Source organism: Aythya marila (genome assembly GCF_965140915.1).
Source record: "Aythya marila genome assembly, chromosome: 29".
NCBI classification, from domain to species: domain Eukaryota; kingdom Metazoa; phylum Chordata; class Aves; order Anseriformes; family Anatidae; genus Aythya; species Aythya marila.
Genome location: NC_139070.1, coordinates 699,156 through 714,233, shown reverse-complemented (window position 1 = coordinate 714,233; position 15,078 = coordinate 699,156). Strand labels below are relative to the sequence as shown.

The 15,078-nt window shown below is 60.4% G+C and overlaps 1 protein-coding gene across 1 annotated transcript in view; it reads right to left on the bottom strand.

Moving 5' to 3' along the window:
• Window positions 1-377: 377 nt before the first annotated feature.
• The window catches only part of GATAD2B (GATA zinc finger domain containing 2B), a 34,610-nt gene continuing 19,909 nt past the window's right edge, over window positions 378-15,078 (bottom strand). The window contains exons 2-11 of the mRNA XM_082780862.1: window positions 13,822-14,151; window positions 9,997-10,126; window positions 9,608-9,739; window positions 9,177-9,308; window positions 7,407-7,577; window positions 5,312-5,627; window positions 4,002-4,204; window positions 2,999-3,109; window positions 2,311-2,428; window positions 378-2,177 (exon numbers count right to left, since the gene is read on the bottom strand). Of these exons, the coding sequence (XP_082636988.1) occupies window positions 2,044-2,177; window positions 2,311-2,428; window positions 2,999-3,109; window positions 4,002-4,204; window positions 5,312-5,627; window positions 7,407-7,577; window positions 9,177-9,308; window positions 9,608-9,739; window positions 9,997-10,126; window positions 13,822-14,150 (1,776 nt within the window). The 5' untranslated portion in view covers window position 14,151 and the 3' untranslated portion in view covers window positions 378-2,043. The remainder of the gene's footprint in view (window positions 2,178-2,310; window positions 2,429-2,998; window positions 3,110-4,001; window positions 4,205-5,311; window positions 5,628-7,406; window positions 7,578-9,176; window positions 9,309-9,607; window positions 9,740-9,996; window positions 10,127-13,821; window positions 14,152-15,078) is intronic.

Genomic DNA, 15,078 nt, shown 5'->3' with positions numbered 1-15,078 from the left:
CACCATGAAGCCGCCAGCCTGCCCCGCAGCGGGACGCTGTGCCCCCCCCCACCCCGAACCCCCCCCCCCCGGCGGCAGAGACTCATCTCCGAAGTATTGCACTTTTTTTTTTTTTTTTCTTTCTTTCCTTAAATTTTTTAAAATTTCATCTCAACCAATGCGCCCGGGTCACCTCGTACCTCTCGGCAACACCTGATTGGGGACAATGGCACTTAAATGAGGGCTGGGGGGGGGTGCTGGGGGGGCGATAAAACCCCAAAAAGTCTCAGCTGGATCCAAGGGGAAAGGCCAAGCGGGCACAGCCCCCCCCGGGCAAGAAAAAAGGGGAGAGGTTGGGGAGGAAACCGGGGTCCCGGGGGGGGGTTTGCAGGGGGGGGCCAAGCCAGCTAAAAGAGTAAAAAACAAACAAAAAAGAACACACACAAAAAATGTGTATATATATATAGGTTATATATATATACATGCCACTACGCTTCACTAGTGTCCCCCCCCCCAAAAAAAAAAATCCTTTTGCTTCTGGAGGGCCCCGGGTTTGGGGCGCCCACACCCTCGGGGAGTAAGTGCTCATCGAATTGAGGGGGGGGCACCAGGGGGAGATGGTTGGGGTTGGGTGGGGGGGCACTGCCCGGAGTTGGCCCCCCCCCAGCCCCAAAATTGGCCCCGGCAGCAGTTGGGGGACGGCGGCCGCGGCGCCGGGGTGGTGATGGGGGGGGGGTGGGGGGGCGCCCCAAAAAGCGGCTCCCTGCGGGCGGCTGAAAATTGCACGAGAAAATTTTAAGGTGAGGAAGAAGAAAAAATATTAAAAAAAAAAAAAAATCAACCACACACACACACAAAAAAAAAACTCGGGGGGGCGGGGGGGGGGAACTCCCTGCGGCCGCCTGCGGGGTCTGCTCCGTCGCGGCGCTGGGGGGGCAGCTTTGGGGGGGCAGCGCGGGGACCCTGGGGGGGGGGGGGGGCACGCTCCAGCTGCCCGCTTCTGCTCTGCGGAGGCCGAGGAGGAAGGAGATGAAGAGGAGGAGGAGGAAGAGGAGGAGGGGGGAGGGCCCGTTAGTGTGAAGGTTAAGTGCAAATCGAGCATTTCTCCGACGACTTCCGCGGCTTTTCCTCGCTTTGGGGTTTTGCCACCAGCGGCCGCAGCCCAGCTCCCGCGCGCCAGCCGTGCCCGGGGGGCCGCAGCGCCGAGAGGGGTGGGGGGGGGGGGGCCGCAGCCACGCGGGGACATCGAGACCCCCTCGGGGACCCCGAAACGGCGAGGGGAGGGGGGTGGGCACCGTCCGGCGGCCGCGGGCTGCCCTCCTCCGGGAGGGACGCGGCGAGGCGGCCGTGGAGCATCTCTCCTGGCTTCTTCTGGTGAGCAAAGGGAAAATAGCACCCTACCGGCGGCGAGGACGGCCGTCCAGGCTCCAAGCCCATCGCATCGCTTTGCCCCAGTTTTTCCCCCGTGAGTCAGCACAGGCTGCCCTTTGGAAAAAAAAACGGTCACTTTTATGTAAAGTGGATGACCCTTTACAAGTCTCTGGAAAGGAGAGAAAAAAAAAAAAAAAAAAAAAAAAAAAAAAAAAGGTTTAACCATCCATTTAGCAAAGGAGGAGGAAAGGGGGGGGGGAAAACAAAAAAAAAAACAAAAAAACACAACACAATTAAAAATTCTATGCTTTGTCATTACAAAAAAAATAGCATAAAACAAGCTTTAACACATGGATAGTGCTGACTTCAAGCAGACATTGTTCTGACCTCGGGCAAAGGAAGTGACCTCTCACTGCTATAGAAAACCAAAGAAGTTAAGGTTTGGAAAAGGACAGGTCGCTGAAGGTTTGAAATGGGATTTTTTGTTTTTTGTTTCTTTTTTTTTTTTTTTTTGTGGATTTTTTTTTTTCCGTTTTGTTTGTTTGTCGTTTTTTTTTTTTGTTTGTTTGTTTCGTTTTTGTTTCTTTTTTTTGTCTTTTTTTTCCCCATGTACGGTAGGCACCAGTACAGGCACTGCATGCGACGGAGGTGGGGAGGAAAGGGGGGGGGGGGGGGGGGGGCGCTCAGCAGGCGTTATTTCTGTCCGCTGATGGACTGCGATATAGACCGGGGGGGGATCATATCTAAAAGGTATTCCCGCTGCCGGTCCGCCAAACTCGACGCTTTGTGGCCTCCGATGCCAGCATTCAGGTATGCAATGTTAACACCTGCAGAGGGGAGAGAAAAGCAGCTGGGGACTCCTCTAGGACGTGCAGCAGCCAGGGGGGGCGGTGGATTTTCCCCCCCCCCTGACCTCCCACCCGCCCGCTCCCCGGCTGCCCCCCGCCCCGGGGCCGTTACCTGGCATGCCGAGGAGACCGCCCGCCACCGAGAGCTGCGGCGCCTGCGCAAAGTTGGAGAGCATGGAGCGGGCAGAGGTGGGGATGCCACGCTGCAAAGTGCTCTGGGGCTGCGGAGCCTGCGGGGGGAGAGAAGGAACGAGGGGATGTGAGCTGACGGCGCGCCGGGGGGTGGACGGGACCCGCGAGGACTGGGTGAGTCGGGGGGAGCTGAGTCTCTCGGGAGGAGCCCACCCGATGCTGAGCCCTGCGCGCGGCAGAGCAGCCCTCGGGAAGGTGCCGGGGCTGCAGCTGGAGGATGAGGAGTCGGCCGTGGCCTTGCCCGGTGCACGGCAGCACGGTCCCAGCAGCACAACGGGCTCCCCCGCTGGATGGCACGGGACCGAGGGGGCCAGGACTCCGCAGGGGAAGGGGGGAGAGGAGGGAGCAGCAGCCACGCGCTGCTGGCACTGCGAGACGGGTCACAGGGACTGCGGTCAGAAGCAACCGTGGAGTCCAGGGGAAAAAGCAGAGTGCCCGAGGGGAGCCAGAGCCTAAACCCGCTGCGAGGGCCGGGAGAAGGCTGCTCTGCAGGGTGCCCGCATCTCCCTCGCTGCGGGAGGGCTCGCTGCGCCCAGCCAGCTCCCAGCCAGCTCGCATCCTGCCCGTGTGAGGTGACGGCGTGTCGGGGACGGGTGGGAGCCGCTCACCTGCCGGAGCGTGTGGTGCCTCATGATGTTCTCCTGCTTGCTGACGCTGGAGACGGCAGGAGCCGCAGTGGGGGACAAGGCCGCCTGCTGCTGTAGCCTCTGCTCAATTTCCTGCAAGGAAGGAAGAGGAGAGGCCTCAGGTGCGGGCGGGAGGCTCAGAGCTCACCCCGCGAGGTGAGAGCCCTGCCCCAGGAGCTCGCCCCGCGCCCCGGTGGCATCCCAGGAGCAGGGGAAAGCGGGTCCCTCCCACGGGCTGCTGTCCCCATGCGGTGCAATCACAGCTTTATTTGAAGCCCTGCTGCCCACTTAGAGCTCGGCTGCCTTCCCAAGGTGTGACTGGAACTGCAGGCTCGCTGCAGCCAGCACGAACAGCTTTTTTCTCTCTGCACCCACTTGTTACAAACAGCCCAGAGAAGACGACTCCTCTTGCTCCAAAACAGGCACGTCCGACTTGTCAGCAGCCGGATTCCGCTTCGTCTTGTATGTTTTTTTGTGTTTTTTTTTTTTTTTAAGCAGTTCACAAATTATGATTCCGGTTTATTTCCCCCCAGGGCCTCCAAACGAGTTCTGCAGCACCAATTTATCACGGGAACCCAGCAAGTCGTCCCCCCCCATCCTCCCCCTCCCTTTTCATAGCCGAGCGAGCAGGCAGCAAGCGGTTAAGCGACTTCCCTCGAGTTCCAGGAAGTCAGTGGCAAAGCGGGGAGAGCAGCCAGCTGTCCTGACTCAGCCCTCAGCCCACTCTGCCTCCCACTGCTGTCAGTGGGACGAGTCACCAAGCCGGCGGGGAAGCGCACCGAGGAGAGGCAGAGCCGCTCCTGGAACACCCCGCGCACGGCGGGAGCGGGCAGCGCGTCCCCAGGGAGAGGTGAAACTCCTCGAGGAGCCCCAGCAGAGAAACCGAAAGGATGGAGGTGCACAAAGGGAGGGGAGCAGCGGCTCCCGGTGCCCCGAGGGGAGCCGGGTTCACCCAGCAGGTTTGCCGTGCGCGCCGTGCACTTGCCTGCTCCTGCTGCAAAGCCTTGACGAAGGCGTTCTTCAGCCGGTTGGTGTGCTCTGCCTTCAGTGCCTTCTTCTGGTTGGAAGTCATGCACTGCTCGCACAGGATCTTGCCATTTTTCTCCTGCTTCCAGTGCGGGGTGAAGTCGGTGCGGCACTGAGCGCAGACGAAGGGCTCCACACGCAGGAGGGACGCGCAGCTTTTCCCTGCAAGGCGCCAGGAGCGGGAGTTAAGTGGGGCAACGGGGCAGCTCGGCTCTTACACCGCCTCCTCCCACCTCGGGCACAACACCAACGCACCATCGTGCACGGCACCAGCACACGAGGGAAGGTGCCAGCGCTCCAAGGGGTGGAAGAACGTCCCGGGAGGGCTGCACGGTGCAGGGAAGGGCGAGGTGGGAGCTGGTGGGGCTTCCCGGGAGCCTACAGCCACCAGAACCCCGCTGCCAGCATCACAAGGAGCTGCTGCTGCCCCTAGGCCCTGGCACCCCCAGCACGGGGACCCTCGGGGCTCCCATGGGAGCAGCCAGCGAGCCCCTGCCCAGCGCGGGCTGTCCCTTCCAGCCTCTCCCACCTCCCTTTTGCAGGGGTTCTCGCCCCAAAATCGCTGCCGTGGGCTTTTACGTAACCCAGTTCGTGCGACTCCGCCACCGGCTAATCGTCCCGTTCCCATGGCAACGGGCAGCAGAGCCCGAAAACGGGCCGAGGTGCTCAAAAACCAGGGCGAGGTGCTCAAAAATGGGGCAAGACGCTCAAAAACCAGCCACGGGGAGCTTGGGGCTGCCGGGGACGGGCAGGGGCACGGCCCCTCGCTGCGGGGACAGGGACAGCAGCCGGCCACGGAGCCCGGGTGCTCCCAGCTCAGGGGCTCAGCGGGTTTTGCATCTCAGCTCCCCAACGTCTGGGGACAGGGACAGGCCCAGGAGAGCCCTCCCCACGCCCTGGCCCTGCCAGGCGGGTTGCACCGGCCACCGAGCCCCGCGGCACAGCCAGGGCTCGCGGGAGGGCTGCAGGCTCGGCACATCAAGGCTGCTGCCGGGGAGAGGCTCTCCCACAGCGCCAGCCCCGCCAGACGGGCTCCGTGCCCGCGGGGCAGGCAAGCAGGCAGCTCCCGACTGCTGCAGGGCCAGGCTTGGCTGGAAAAAGCTGCAGCAAAAGGGGACGGAGGACAAAGCTGGGTACGGGCAGCAAGTGCTCGCCTGCAGCCACCAAGCCGCGGGTTTCAGCGTTGTGCAGAGCAAGAAGGGGATGGAAGGAGCCAGCTCGTGGTAACGCTGCTGGTGCTGAAGGAGGGGAACGCTCCCCGGGGCTCACCTTGGCTGTCGATAACGCTCTGTACCACCTCCTCCAGCCCCACCATGTAGATGAACTCGCTGTTGGCTGCGCTCGGCAGGAAGTGAAGCAGGGGCGCGGGCGGCTTCGGGGGTGGGATCTCCAGCAGCGTCTTCTCCAGCTGCTTGCGCAGGGCAAGCTTGGCGGCTGCCTGGGAGTTGGCGGCGTCGTTCAGAGCACTGGGGCTGGGGAGCGGGGACGACACCCTGTTCACAGTGCCAGGCTGGATGTGAGAGGCAAGGTTCATATAGATGGCTGAAGACGACGTACGCTGGCAAGGAACAGAAGAACTTGATTGCTGGGGAGGAAGAGGAGAAGGGGATTAATGCGGGGCTGGCACTCGGAGCAGGAGAGAGCCTCGTGCGCCCCGGCTACGGCTCAGCTCCTAAAGCAGCCCCCCGACAACCCACCCTCTGCCTGCACGCCTTGCAGAAGGGCTGTGCTAGGACTCAGGAGCACTGAGCGTGGCTCAGCCCCTCTGAGGAGCCAGGCACATGGCAGGTGCCCATGGAGCGAGGCGCCCCGGCGAGGCTCGGCGTGGGGAGCAGCCCAAGGACCCTGCAGGTGAGGGAAGGCGTTGAGGAGCTGCAGGCCCAGCGGCGTGTAGGCAGCTCCGCGCGCCGTGATTCACTCGCTGGCACCATTGTTCGCGGCAAGTTCTGCTCCTCCACCTTTTGCTTCACCGAGCTGGCGCGCGCCCAGGCAGCATCCCCGCTGCCAGATGGTGCCCGTCCCTCCCACACAGGTGCTCCGAGCGTGCCAATTCCCTCCTCTTCCATTTCCAGCAGCTTTCCTTCGGCATCCTCCGTTCGTTTGGATTCGCGGTCCCTCCGGCACGTGACGGTAACGGAGCACAAAGACTTCTGCTGACCTGATGCTGCAGCTTTCGCTGCCTTTTGTGATAAGAAGCCATCAGCCTGCAACCTATTTGAGCACGGCTGCTGCCAGCCTTTCACGCAGCCTACCTGTCTCCTGGGGTACCAACACTTCAACGCTTGCAGAGGAGAAAATCCCACACAGCAACAAACTGGCTCAGCAACTCAAACAGGGTCAACTACCAAAGCTCGGGGGACAGCGCTGTGTTGATCGAGAACAACACGCAGAAGATAAAACAGAAAACTGGGGCAGACTGCTTGAAGCCTGCTAATACCCGGCTGATTGTGAAAAAGGGCAGAGAACCGAGCTAATCCCAAACCAGTTGGTCTACCGTAGGTCTGAACTAATGGTAGAGCCGATCGGGGATGACTCACGCAGATTTAAATGAGAAGATGATGAATTAACACCAATGAACTTGCAACTCTTCTGTAAGAGGCTGTTTTTTTTTTTTTGTTTGCTTTTTTAAAATCAGACGTGCAATTACGTTCGACAGTTGCTCAAATGCAAGGCTTATGGACCGTTGTGCAGTCACGTTTGTAATTTATACGGATTTGCACTAGAGCATCATTAGGACAGATTAAATGGCTTAAGAACTGGCAACAACCCCTGAAAGGAGCCAGGAGTGGTTGTTAACCTGGGCCCACAGAGCCACACAGCGTGGCAGCCAAGCGTTGTAGCCCGGGACAAGGACACAAGACTGTGCACAGAGCACAGGGGCATCCCAGGGAGCTGGTCTGTGCGCAGGACAAGGGCTGTTTTGCTTCATGCAGCACCGAGGAGACCAGTGCTCCAGCTGGGAAGTGGTATTTCTTTCCTCTCCATTGCCAGTTTGACTTCCAGATGTAAAACGGATGGTTTTAAGTGTCCGGCTCCTAGAGCTTGTGTCAGTCTTCCTCCTCAGGGAGAGGAACAGGGGCTGCTCCCAAAGCGGTCACCTCGCTGCACTGGGGCCTTGGTGGCACCGTTTGGGTGACCCAGCGTGGTGGCAGCTCCACGTCGGGAAGCTTTCCATTAGCTACCACCCCACTCCACACACGGGTCGGGGACATTTGCCTGTGTCCACATTCAGGACACGTTTCCAAACCTCGCTGTGATGACTTCACCCCAAGCCCTCCACGGCACGCACCAGGCCCAGAGGCGCCTCCTATTTCCCTTCCTGGCCAACCCCCTGTGCCCAAAGAGCGGCGAGTCGGGGACCTACCGGCTGGTAGTTGATGGCTGGATTCATGCTTGGAGTTGTAGTGCGGATGAGGCCAGGCTTAGGAGGAACGCGCTGCCCTTGTAACTGGGCAGGGTTCGGAGCAATCACACGCTGCGACATAAGCATATGGGGCAGAGTCGTGTTTGTGGCAGACCTAATGACACTGTGACCCTGTCAAGAAAGGAAACAAGAAGGAAATAAAGAACTGGAGGCAAAGCAGGGTTTTTAGTTCCCTGAGCAGGCTCTACGACAGCCGAGCATCTCCACTTAGCCGAAATTCACGTTACATTCAAAGGAGAGAGGCCACTCAAAGACCCAACTTCTCCTCTAAACGTTCTTTACTTAAATAACCACGTTCATTTTGCCTAAAACAAGGGTGTCTCACGTTAACATACTCCTATTTTCCCCTCTAGGCTGTAGGCCATGATGGTTCAGGAGCTGATTCTCCAGACCCACCTCCGTGGCCTACACTGCATTAAACACAACCGAGCCGATTTGATCAATACGTACAAATGCAAGGGAAAAAGGAAAAAAAAAAAAACAAAAAACAAAAAAAAAAAACAGCAGGCAGTTTGCCAGCTAATGCTGGCAGTGCCAGACACGGCGTGGGGCTCAGTGAGGGGCTCAGGAGGTCCCCGAGGAGGCTGAGGGCCAGGGCCAACCTGCCCAGGGTCTGCTCGTCTCCGTGCACCACCAGCAGGGCTCTGCTGGGAGGAGGGCAGGTAGAAGGGCTCGATTTTTTTGTGTCTCTTAAACCGCTCCTGTCTGACAAGCTTTCTCTGCCCTCCCTTTATTTTTTTTTAATCTATTTTTTTTCTAGATGAGGTTCTTCATTGTCATACGCAAGAAAATCTTCACAAAGCCCCTGCAAACAATGCGTTTCCTCTTCCCCTCCAGCCCGTTTCCTTTACCAGTCCGGTCCCACTGTGAAGCCACAATAGACCTGACCCCAGAAGCGTTGCCATAGCAAAGCAAACAAATGCCACCAACAAAGGAGATGGTTCAGGGAGGGAGAAGTGATCAGCAAGGCTGCAGCCAAAGCTTTCGGCAGAAGCACGAGGAGGCCACGGGCAGGCAGCTGCTGGAGGGACACCGCAACAAGCTCCTGCACGGCCCGTGCGCCTTCCTCCCAGCATCTGCTTTCCCAACAGCATCACGGGGACATCGTGCATCTCATTTCTGTCCCCCGGCCCCCTGCCAGCAGGTGATGCCGCCGAGCCCTGCTCCCCCTGGGGAGGCAGCAGCCGAGCGAGGTGCTTTCACCCACAGCTCCGGCTGGTGACATCCAGAGCGAGCACGGAGAGGTGGGCGGCTCGGCCGGCACCCCGCTCTGCCCACAGCACTTTCCCAAAGAAGGGGAACATTTCAATCCCGTGTTTTGCTTGCAGTTTGCTTCCCCCTCTTCCTCTGCCCATTCTGTGCTGTTTCAGAACGCTGCCGAGCCCTCCCTGCTGCCAAGTGCAAGCTGACAGCTTTCCTCCTGCAGCCCCAGAGCTTGTGTCACCGAGCAGCAGGCAACTTTCGTCAGGGTCAGCACCAGCCCCTAAATTCAGCTCCTCCCACCTCCTGAGCTGCTGCTGTAGGAACCTCAAAGCTTTGTGACCACTTTTCTGCTCAGGGTGCTGAAAAGCATTTATCTGCCTCTTGGCAAAAGCACCTCAGGCAGCCAGGACGACTGACGCGCACACGGCAGAGACGTTCCCTCATTCACGCACACGTGCGGGGTGACGCGGGGCCCTCCGCACAGCAAACAGCCTCAGGAAGGCTCACCTGTAATGTCCTTAAGTTCTGAGGCTCAACCCCCTGAGCTCCAGGCCTGGAGGGAAGCTTGGACAGTCCCTGCTGTCCCACGTGAGCAGGAGATGGCTGGACAATAGACGCCGCGTTCTGGACGACCGGAGTCTGGATCGAGAGAAAACAAAGACTGGGTCAACGCACGGTGCTGGAAAGGAGCTGTACCAAGACCCAAGGCCAGCTGGTGCTCAAATGATGTTTCAGAGCTGCACAAATTCACCTCCCCAGCTGTCCTCACGGGCAGCACGGTGGCCTGGCCTGTGGATTCGCTACGCACTTAGCTAAGAAAGATCCCACAGACACAGAAGTGGAGTAAAGGAAGGTCCAAAACCAGCGAGTCCTCAGCATTTCTCCACTAACAGGCTCCTTTATAGCACCCACACCCCCAGCCAGCCCCAGAGCTTCACCTTCTGTACCACGTTCTCCTTCTGCAGCTGGCTTTGTCTCAGTTTCTTCAGCAACACAAGCCTGGCCTCCTCCAGCCGGAGCTCATCCCGAAGCTGCTTGATGAGCTGCTGTCGCTCCTCTATGCTTTTACCCTACAAGCACACAGAAAATCGGTCAGAACTTGCACAGTCGAAACCTGCTGCTGTGCCTCGATGGCAAGAGGGCATTAGGAGGGGTTACTACAGCAAGAATTTGTAGCACAGGTAATGAGCCACCATGACCAGAAGTGACCACGTTGCTCGGAAATCCCCCCCGGTTCCCAAGTCCTTCAAAAAGCGCCCCCCCTGCAGCAGGAGGGCTCCCCCTGCTCGCTGCCCCCACTTCTCAAGAGCACCGAGGAAGCCCTTACCTTGAACATTTCAAGATTTGCTGCCTTAAGTCTTTCTTCCATGCGAGAGCTGGACCGGGGACTGGACGCCTCATTGTCGGAGAGGACAATTATATCTGGAGAAGGGGTTAATCGCCCCCTGTCCTGGTCGCTGCGGGACAGAAGGGAGAAAAAAGATTGAGCCGTGACTCCAAGAGCTCAGCAGCGAGCTGGGAGCTCGCTGCTTCTTGTTCTGTCACGAGCAGACGGCCAGCACCAGGACAGGAGCATCCTCTGCTCGCAGGTGATCGCGTTCGGAAGGGAACGGGCTCCCTGGAAATGTTTCCTGCACTGGGGTGAAAGGTGGATTGCTCGGGAGTTAATGAGCCACGGAGCAAGAAAACAGGGAGAGAAATCCAGAACTGGGAGCTGCGAGGAGGGGGAGCAGCAGTGACACTTCTGCCTGGTGCTGCTCGTCCTTACCCAAACCCAAACCCATCGTCCTCATCCCACCCCCTGAATGACAAGGATGGGGACGCGTCCCCAGGTCAACGCAGACGTAAGCGCTCCAAACCTCCCTCGCTGCAACTCTGTTTTAAAAGGCTGCCCGTGAAGGGAAGCCTGAGCAAACACCCTGCGCAGAGGCAGGAGACCCGGCTGAACCGTGACCTAGAAACCAGTCAACGAAAGGAGAGGAATGACAAGAGCCCCTCGCTGGGAAAAAAAAAATCAAAATCAAAATCAATGCCGGGCGCCGGCAGCACCCGAGCGCTGCTTCGTTTGTTGTGGCATCGTCCTGAGCGAGGAGATGCTCCTAAAAGCCCTTTCCTATCGCTGACTCAACACGATGGTGCTTGGAGAGCCTTGGAAAACGCTCAGCAGTCGGGGGGAAGCGGTGAGAGCAGCGCAGCTACGACGGCACCGGGCTCGCTGCCACCACCACTGGAAGGTCTCCGAGGCTGCAGCAGGGAGGAGATGCCCGGATTATCCCATCCGGGGCTTCGGGCTCGGAAAAGCCAGCACGAGCCACAAAGCCAAGCCCAAATCCCCAGGCTGGAGTACTCCAGGGGCCGCGAATCCAGCCGGGATGCCAGGAGCCTGATTCATCCCGCTGCCCCCACGGGACACGGCCCGGGGGCCGTTTCCCTGCCAGATCCCAAGGGCTGGGTTTGGTCTCAGTGCCACTGGACGAGGGTTAGGAGAGGAGCTCTGCTGCCGGCCGTGCTGAGGTCGGTCATCACCACAGGGCAGGCTCCTGGCCACACCGGGGCTTTGTGCCCGCTGCAGGCTGCTGATAGCAGCACCCAGGGGTCTCCGGGGCAAGCCCCCAGCACCAGAGAAGGTCCGGGACGCCCCACAGGGAGGGACTCGACCCTAAAGCACCCCCCAAAGCACCCCGGAGGAGCCCAGCGCCGGGCTCTGCTTCGGGGCTCTCCTGGAGGCGCTGCCGCCGCGCTGGCAGCCGGTGGTTGTCTTGGACGAGCACCCAGATACGTCCGGGCTGTTTTATTTACATTCCGTGGAGGCAAAAAAAAAAAAAGGCAAAAAAAAAAAAAAAAAAAAAAAAAAGCCAGCGTCAAAGCCAGACAGGGGAAAACGGGGCCATCTGCAAAGAATTGCTGAATATGTCAGGATTGTTTTATTTACTTTTGTCGAGGCAAGGGCGTAATTACAACAGAACTACTGGAAGGAAGGAAGGAAAGCTGCGCTGCTCGTGCAGGAGGCAGGCAAAGGTGAGAAGGGAAGGAGCCCGTTCCCAGCCCGCCCCGTTAATGTCCCTTATCAGCTGGCAGGCAGGTGACACACCACCTTGCCCTGATCCTTCTCCCTCTCCTTAGGGCTGGCCCCCTGTGAAGCTGTCACCAGGGGCAGGTTTTGGTCCCAGCCGCTCCCAGAAACCAAACCTGCTGGGAAAAGCTCAGGATTTCGGCTGCACGACCCAAGCTGCTGCAACCACCTCCTTTCTGCGGGGTCCACATCCAGCCCCGGCACCCGGCCGGACCCTCTGCATCTTACCCTGCATCCCAGCAGCTCAGCCGAGGATCCGCAGCACAAAGCAGCCGGGCACCGCCGCTGCTCCCCAGCATTTAGCACCTCCGGCAGCCAAAACCACATCGAGGGGCCGGATATCCCCTGTGCTAGGATAACTGGGTTATCACAAATCCTACCCAAACGCTGTGCTGGGGACGCCTGACCCCCGGGTATCCTCTGCCCCTGCGAAGCCGCGTTAAACTGGAGCAAAGCGGGGAGTTTGGGGGCAGAACTGCACTTTGTGGAGGTGCAGCAGCGCGGTGCCACGCTCCCAGCAGGCCGCCAGCGAGCCCCACGTGCCTACGGAGGGAGCTGCAGGTGTCTGAGAGCTCCCACGGGCACAAACGGGACACCGGGGAATCCAGCAGTGCCGTCCCTGCCTCACCCCCGTGGTTCTCCACGCTCCACAGGAGGCTGAGCCAGCGGAGGCGATGCCTGCACAGACCGGGGCCACGCACGGTGCTGTTAAAGACAAACAACCCCGGGGATTTTCTCCTCCCCACCGCCGGCCCTTCAGGCCCATTCACCCCTTCTGCTGCTCGTCGAGCCCGGCTGGAACACCGCAACCCCCTGCTCCTGGCTCCTGGCCCGGGGTGGGGGCAGCCTGCACCCCCTGCCCGCCACAGAACTGCACAAAGGCCCTGGCACAGCGGCACGGCGAGGGGCAGGAGCCGCAGTTGTGCTGAATCACGAGCTGGTGCCTTCCCAGAGGGGCAACGGGAGGCTGGGAACACACTGTGATGGCTCCGTGCGGCCCGGCACCGGGGGAGGCAGCCGGGAGGATCCGCAGGAACCCGGCTCCCAGCCCACGCTCGCCACGCTGCTGGCCCCTGGACTATGTGCCTGTGGCTGTGGCTGTGCCCGGGGATCACCGCCTCCTTCAGGCACGTTTCACGGCACAAGGCCGGCTCCGAGCAGGGCGCAGGCACCTTCAGGCACCCCGACAGCATCGCGGGAAGGTTGCGGCTCCGGGTGCTTCCCTACAGCAGGACTCCTCCATCCTGCCCCTCTGCCTGCTCGCCAAGCTCGGTACCCAAACTGAGCCAGAACTCGGAACCGCTGCCTTTGGTTTGACCTCCCCAGTGACACCGAGCCAGGGACTGTGACAGGCTCCACGTGCGACCCCCTCGGCAGAGCCTGGCTGCAGGTGTTGGCTGCGGAAATTGAGCTGCCGGAGTTCCCCCCTTGATAAAAATCAGGTGGGAGCGCCGTGCACAGGCAGGATGCAAACACAGAGCACGGGAGGAATGCCCAAGAGCTGGCAGAAAGCGGGCACGGCTCCCCAGCACCCGGCCGCCTGCCTCTCCCGAGCAGTCCTGGCTCAGCAGCAAGAAGCAAACGCCTCTGGCCCCGGTCACAGCCCAGCCAGGGCCGGGTTTGAGAGCGAGATCTGTGCCCTTACGTCGGATTTGGCCTCCAGCTACACGAAGGGCTTTTGCTGACACTTCTGGGGACGCTAATTAGAAGTCCCAAGAGAATTGAAGCCCCCTGCCTTCGCGCACGCCAGCGGTCTGCTTCTAAGGCACCCGACTGCTGCAGCTTGTAATGCTGAGCACAGGGACAGAGGGAGCAACGCAATCCGTCTGGTGTTGGGGGCAACAAGGAGGACAGCAGAGGTAAAAGCAAGAAAAGCCCAGCGCTGAACGCTTCCAGAGAAGCTCTGCTGGGAGAGCAGCGCAGGCTCTGCTCCTCGGCGTTCAGCCAGAGGCCCCCCGCAGGCACCACAGCGCCGGGAACCCCCCGAGCCCCAGGACCACGAAATGCCCGTTCAGTTCACACCTGGCAGCACTGGGTTCGCGAGAGGCAAGCTACCGAGGCGAGCCGCTGGGCACCTACCTTCTCCTCGCGCTCATATCCACCGGCTCGTCGTTAATGTTCTCCTTCCCCGGCCTCCCTGCAGTCCTGCCATCCCCATGGGGCCTGAGGCTCCCATTCAGCTTTTCCTCGTAGACTTTCACACCGTCCTGCTTCACCGGGAGCTCGTGGGGCACCTCGATGCCCGAGAGGTCCTTCCTCTTCAGCAGTGCCAGCATCTTCAGGCGCTCCATCGCCTCGTGTCCCTCCATCTTCAGCCTCTTGGCCAGGACATCGTCCCGATCATCCGCTTGGTCCAAGCTCCGCTTCAAGAGGTTGAGGCGCAGCGCGTCCTCCGTCATCCTGTCCATCCTGCGGGGCAGAGGTTGACATAAGGACAGGGTCAGCACCGCGCCAAACGGAGCGAGGCTGCGGCAGGCTCAGCTCGAGCACGGAGCCCGGCGAGCGAGCGGCTCCGCGCGGGGCATTTCCCCCGGGCTCCGACCTCCCACGCGCCGGCGTGCGGGAACCTGCCGGCAGCGGCACGCCGCCCGCTTTCATCCCCGGCCCCAACCGGCCCGACGGGGAGTTTCCCGAGCGGGGAACCGCGCACACCTGAAGGACGAGAGCCCCCCGAGAGCAGCGGCACGGACCCGCACGCGGCACGGACGCCGGCTGCGTGCCGTGGGCTCGGCTTGGAGCGAGGCAGAGGCACGAGGCTGTCAGTACAAACAGCACGGCGTGTCTGAGCTTTTTTCCCATTGAATAAAGAAAATTGGTGGTTTTTTTTTTTGTTTTTTTTGTTTTTTTCCGCAGGCCCAAGCGAGGCCCTGCTGGGCCCACCGGGGTCTCGCGAGCACGGCGCAGGCGCACCCGGCGCCATCCCCGCCCGCGCTGCTCCTCTCCTTCCCCTGCCACTCGCCCGCCTCTCCTCCAGGTGCACAAACAGCCCGTGGCAAACAGCTGCAGCCAAAAGGGGAAGGAGCCGCAGAGCTCTCCCGGCCTGATCTCTCTGCTCCCAGGCTGATAAGAGAGCAGCTACCAGCAGAGCCCGGGCGGCTCCACCTGAAGGCGAGGCCAGACCAGCTCAGCGAGGTCCTTCCCCAGCGGCAGGCAGGGGCCAGGGGCCAGGAGCGAAACGGGAGCACCGCGGGCAGGGTCTGCAGGAGAGCCCACAGCTGGCATCCCCTCCGCCTGCCGGCAGCGCGTGGGGGCACCCGGGGAAGGAAAGGCAAAGGAGAACGCAGCAGAAAAACGCTCGGCAGGAGGATAAGGAGAGGAAAAAGAGCAGAGCTGCCC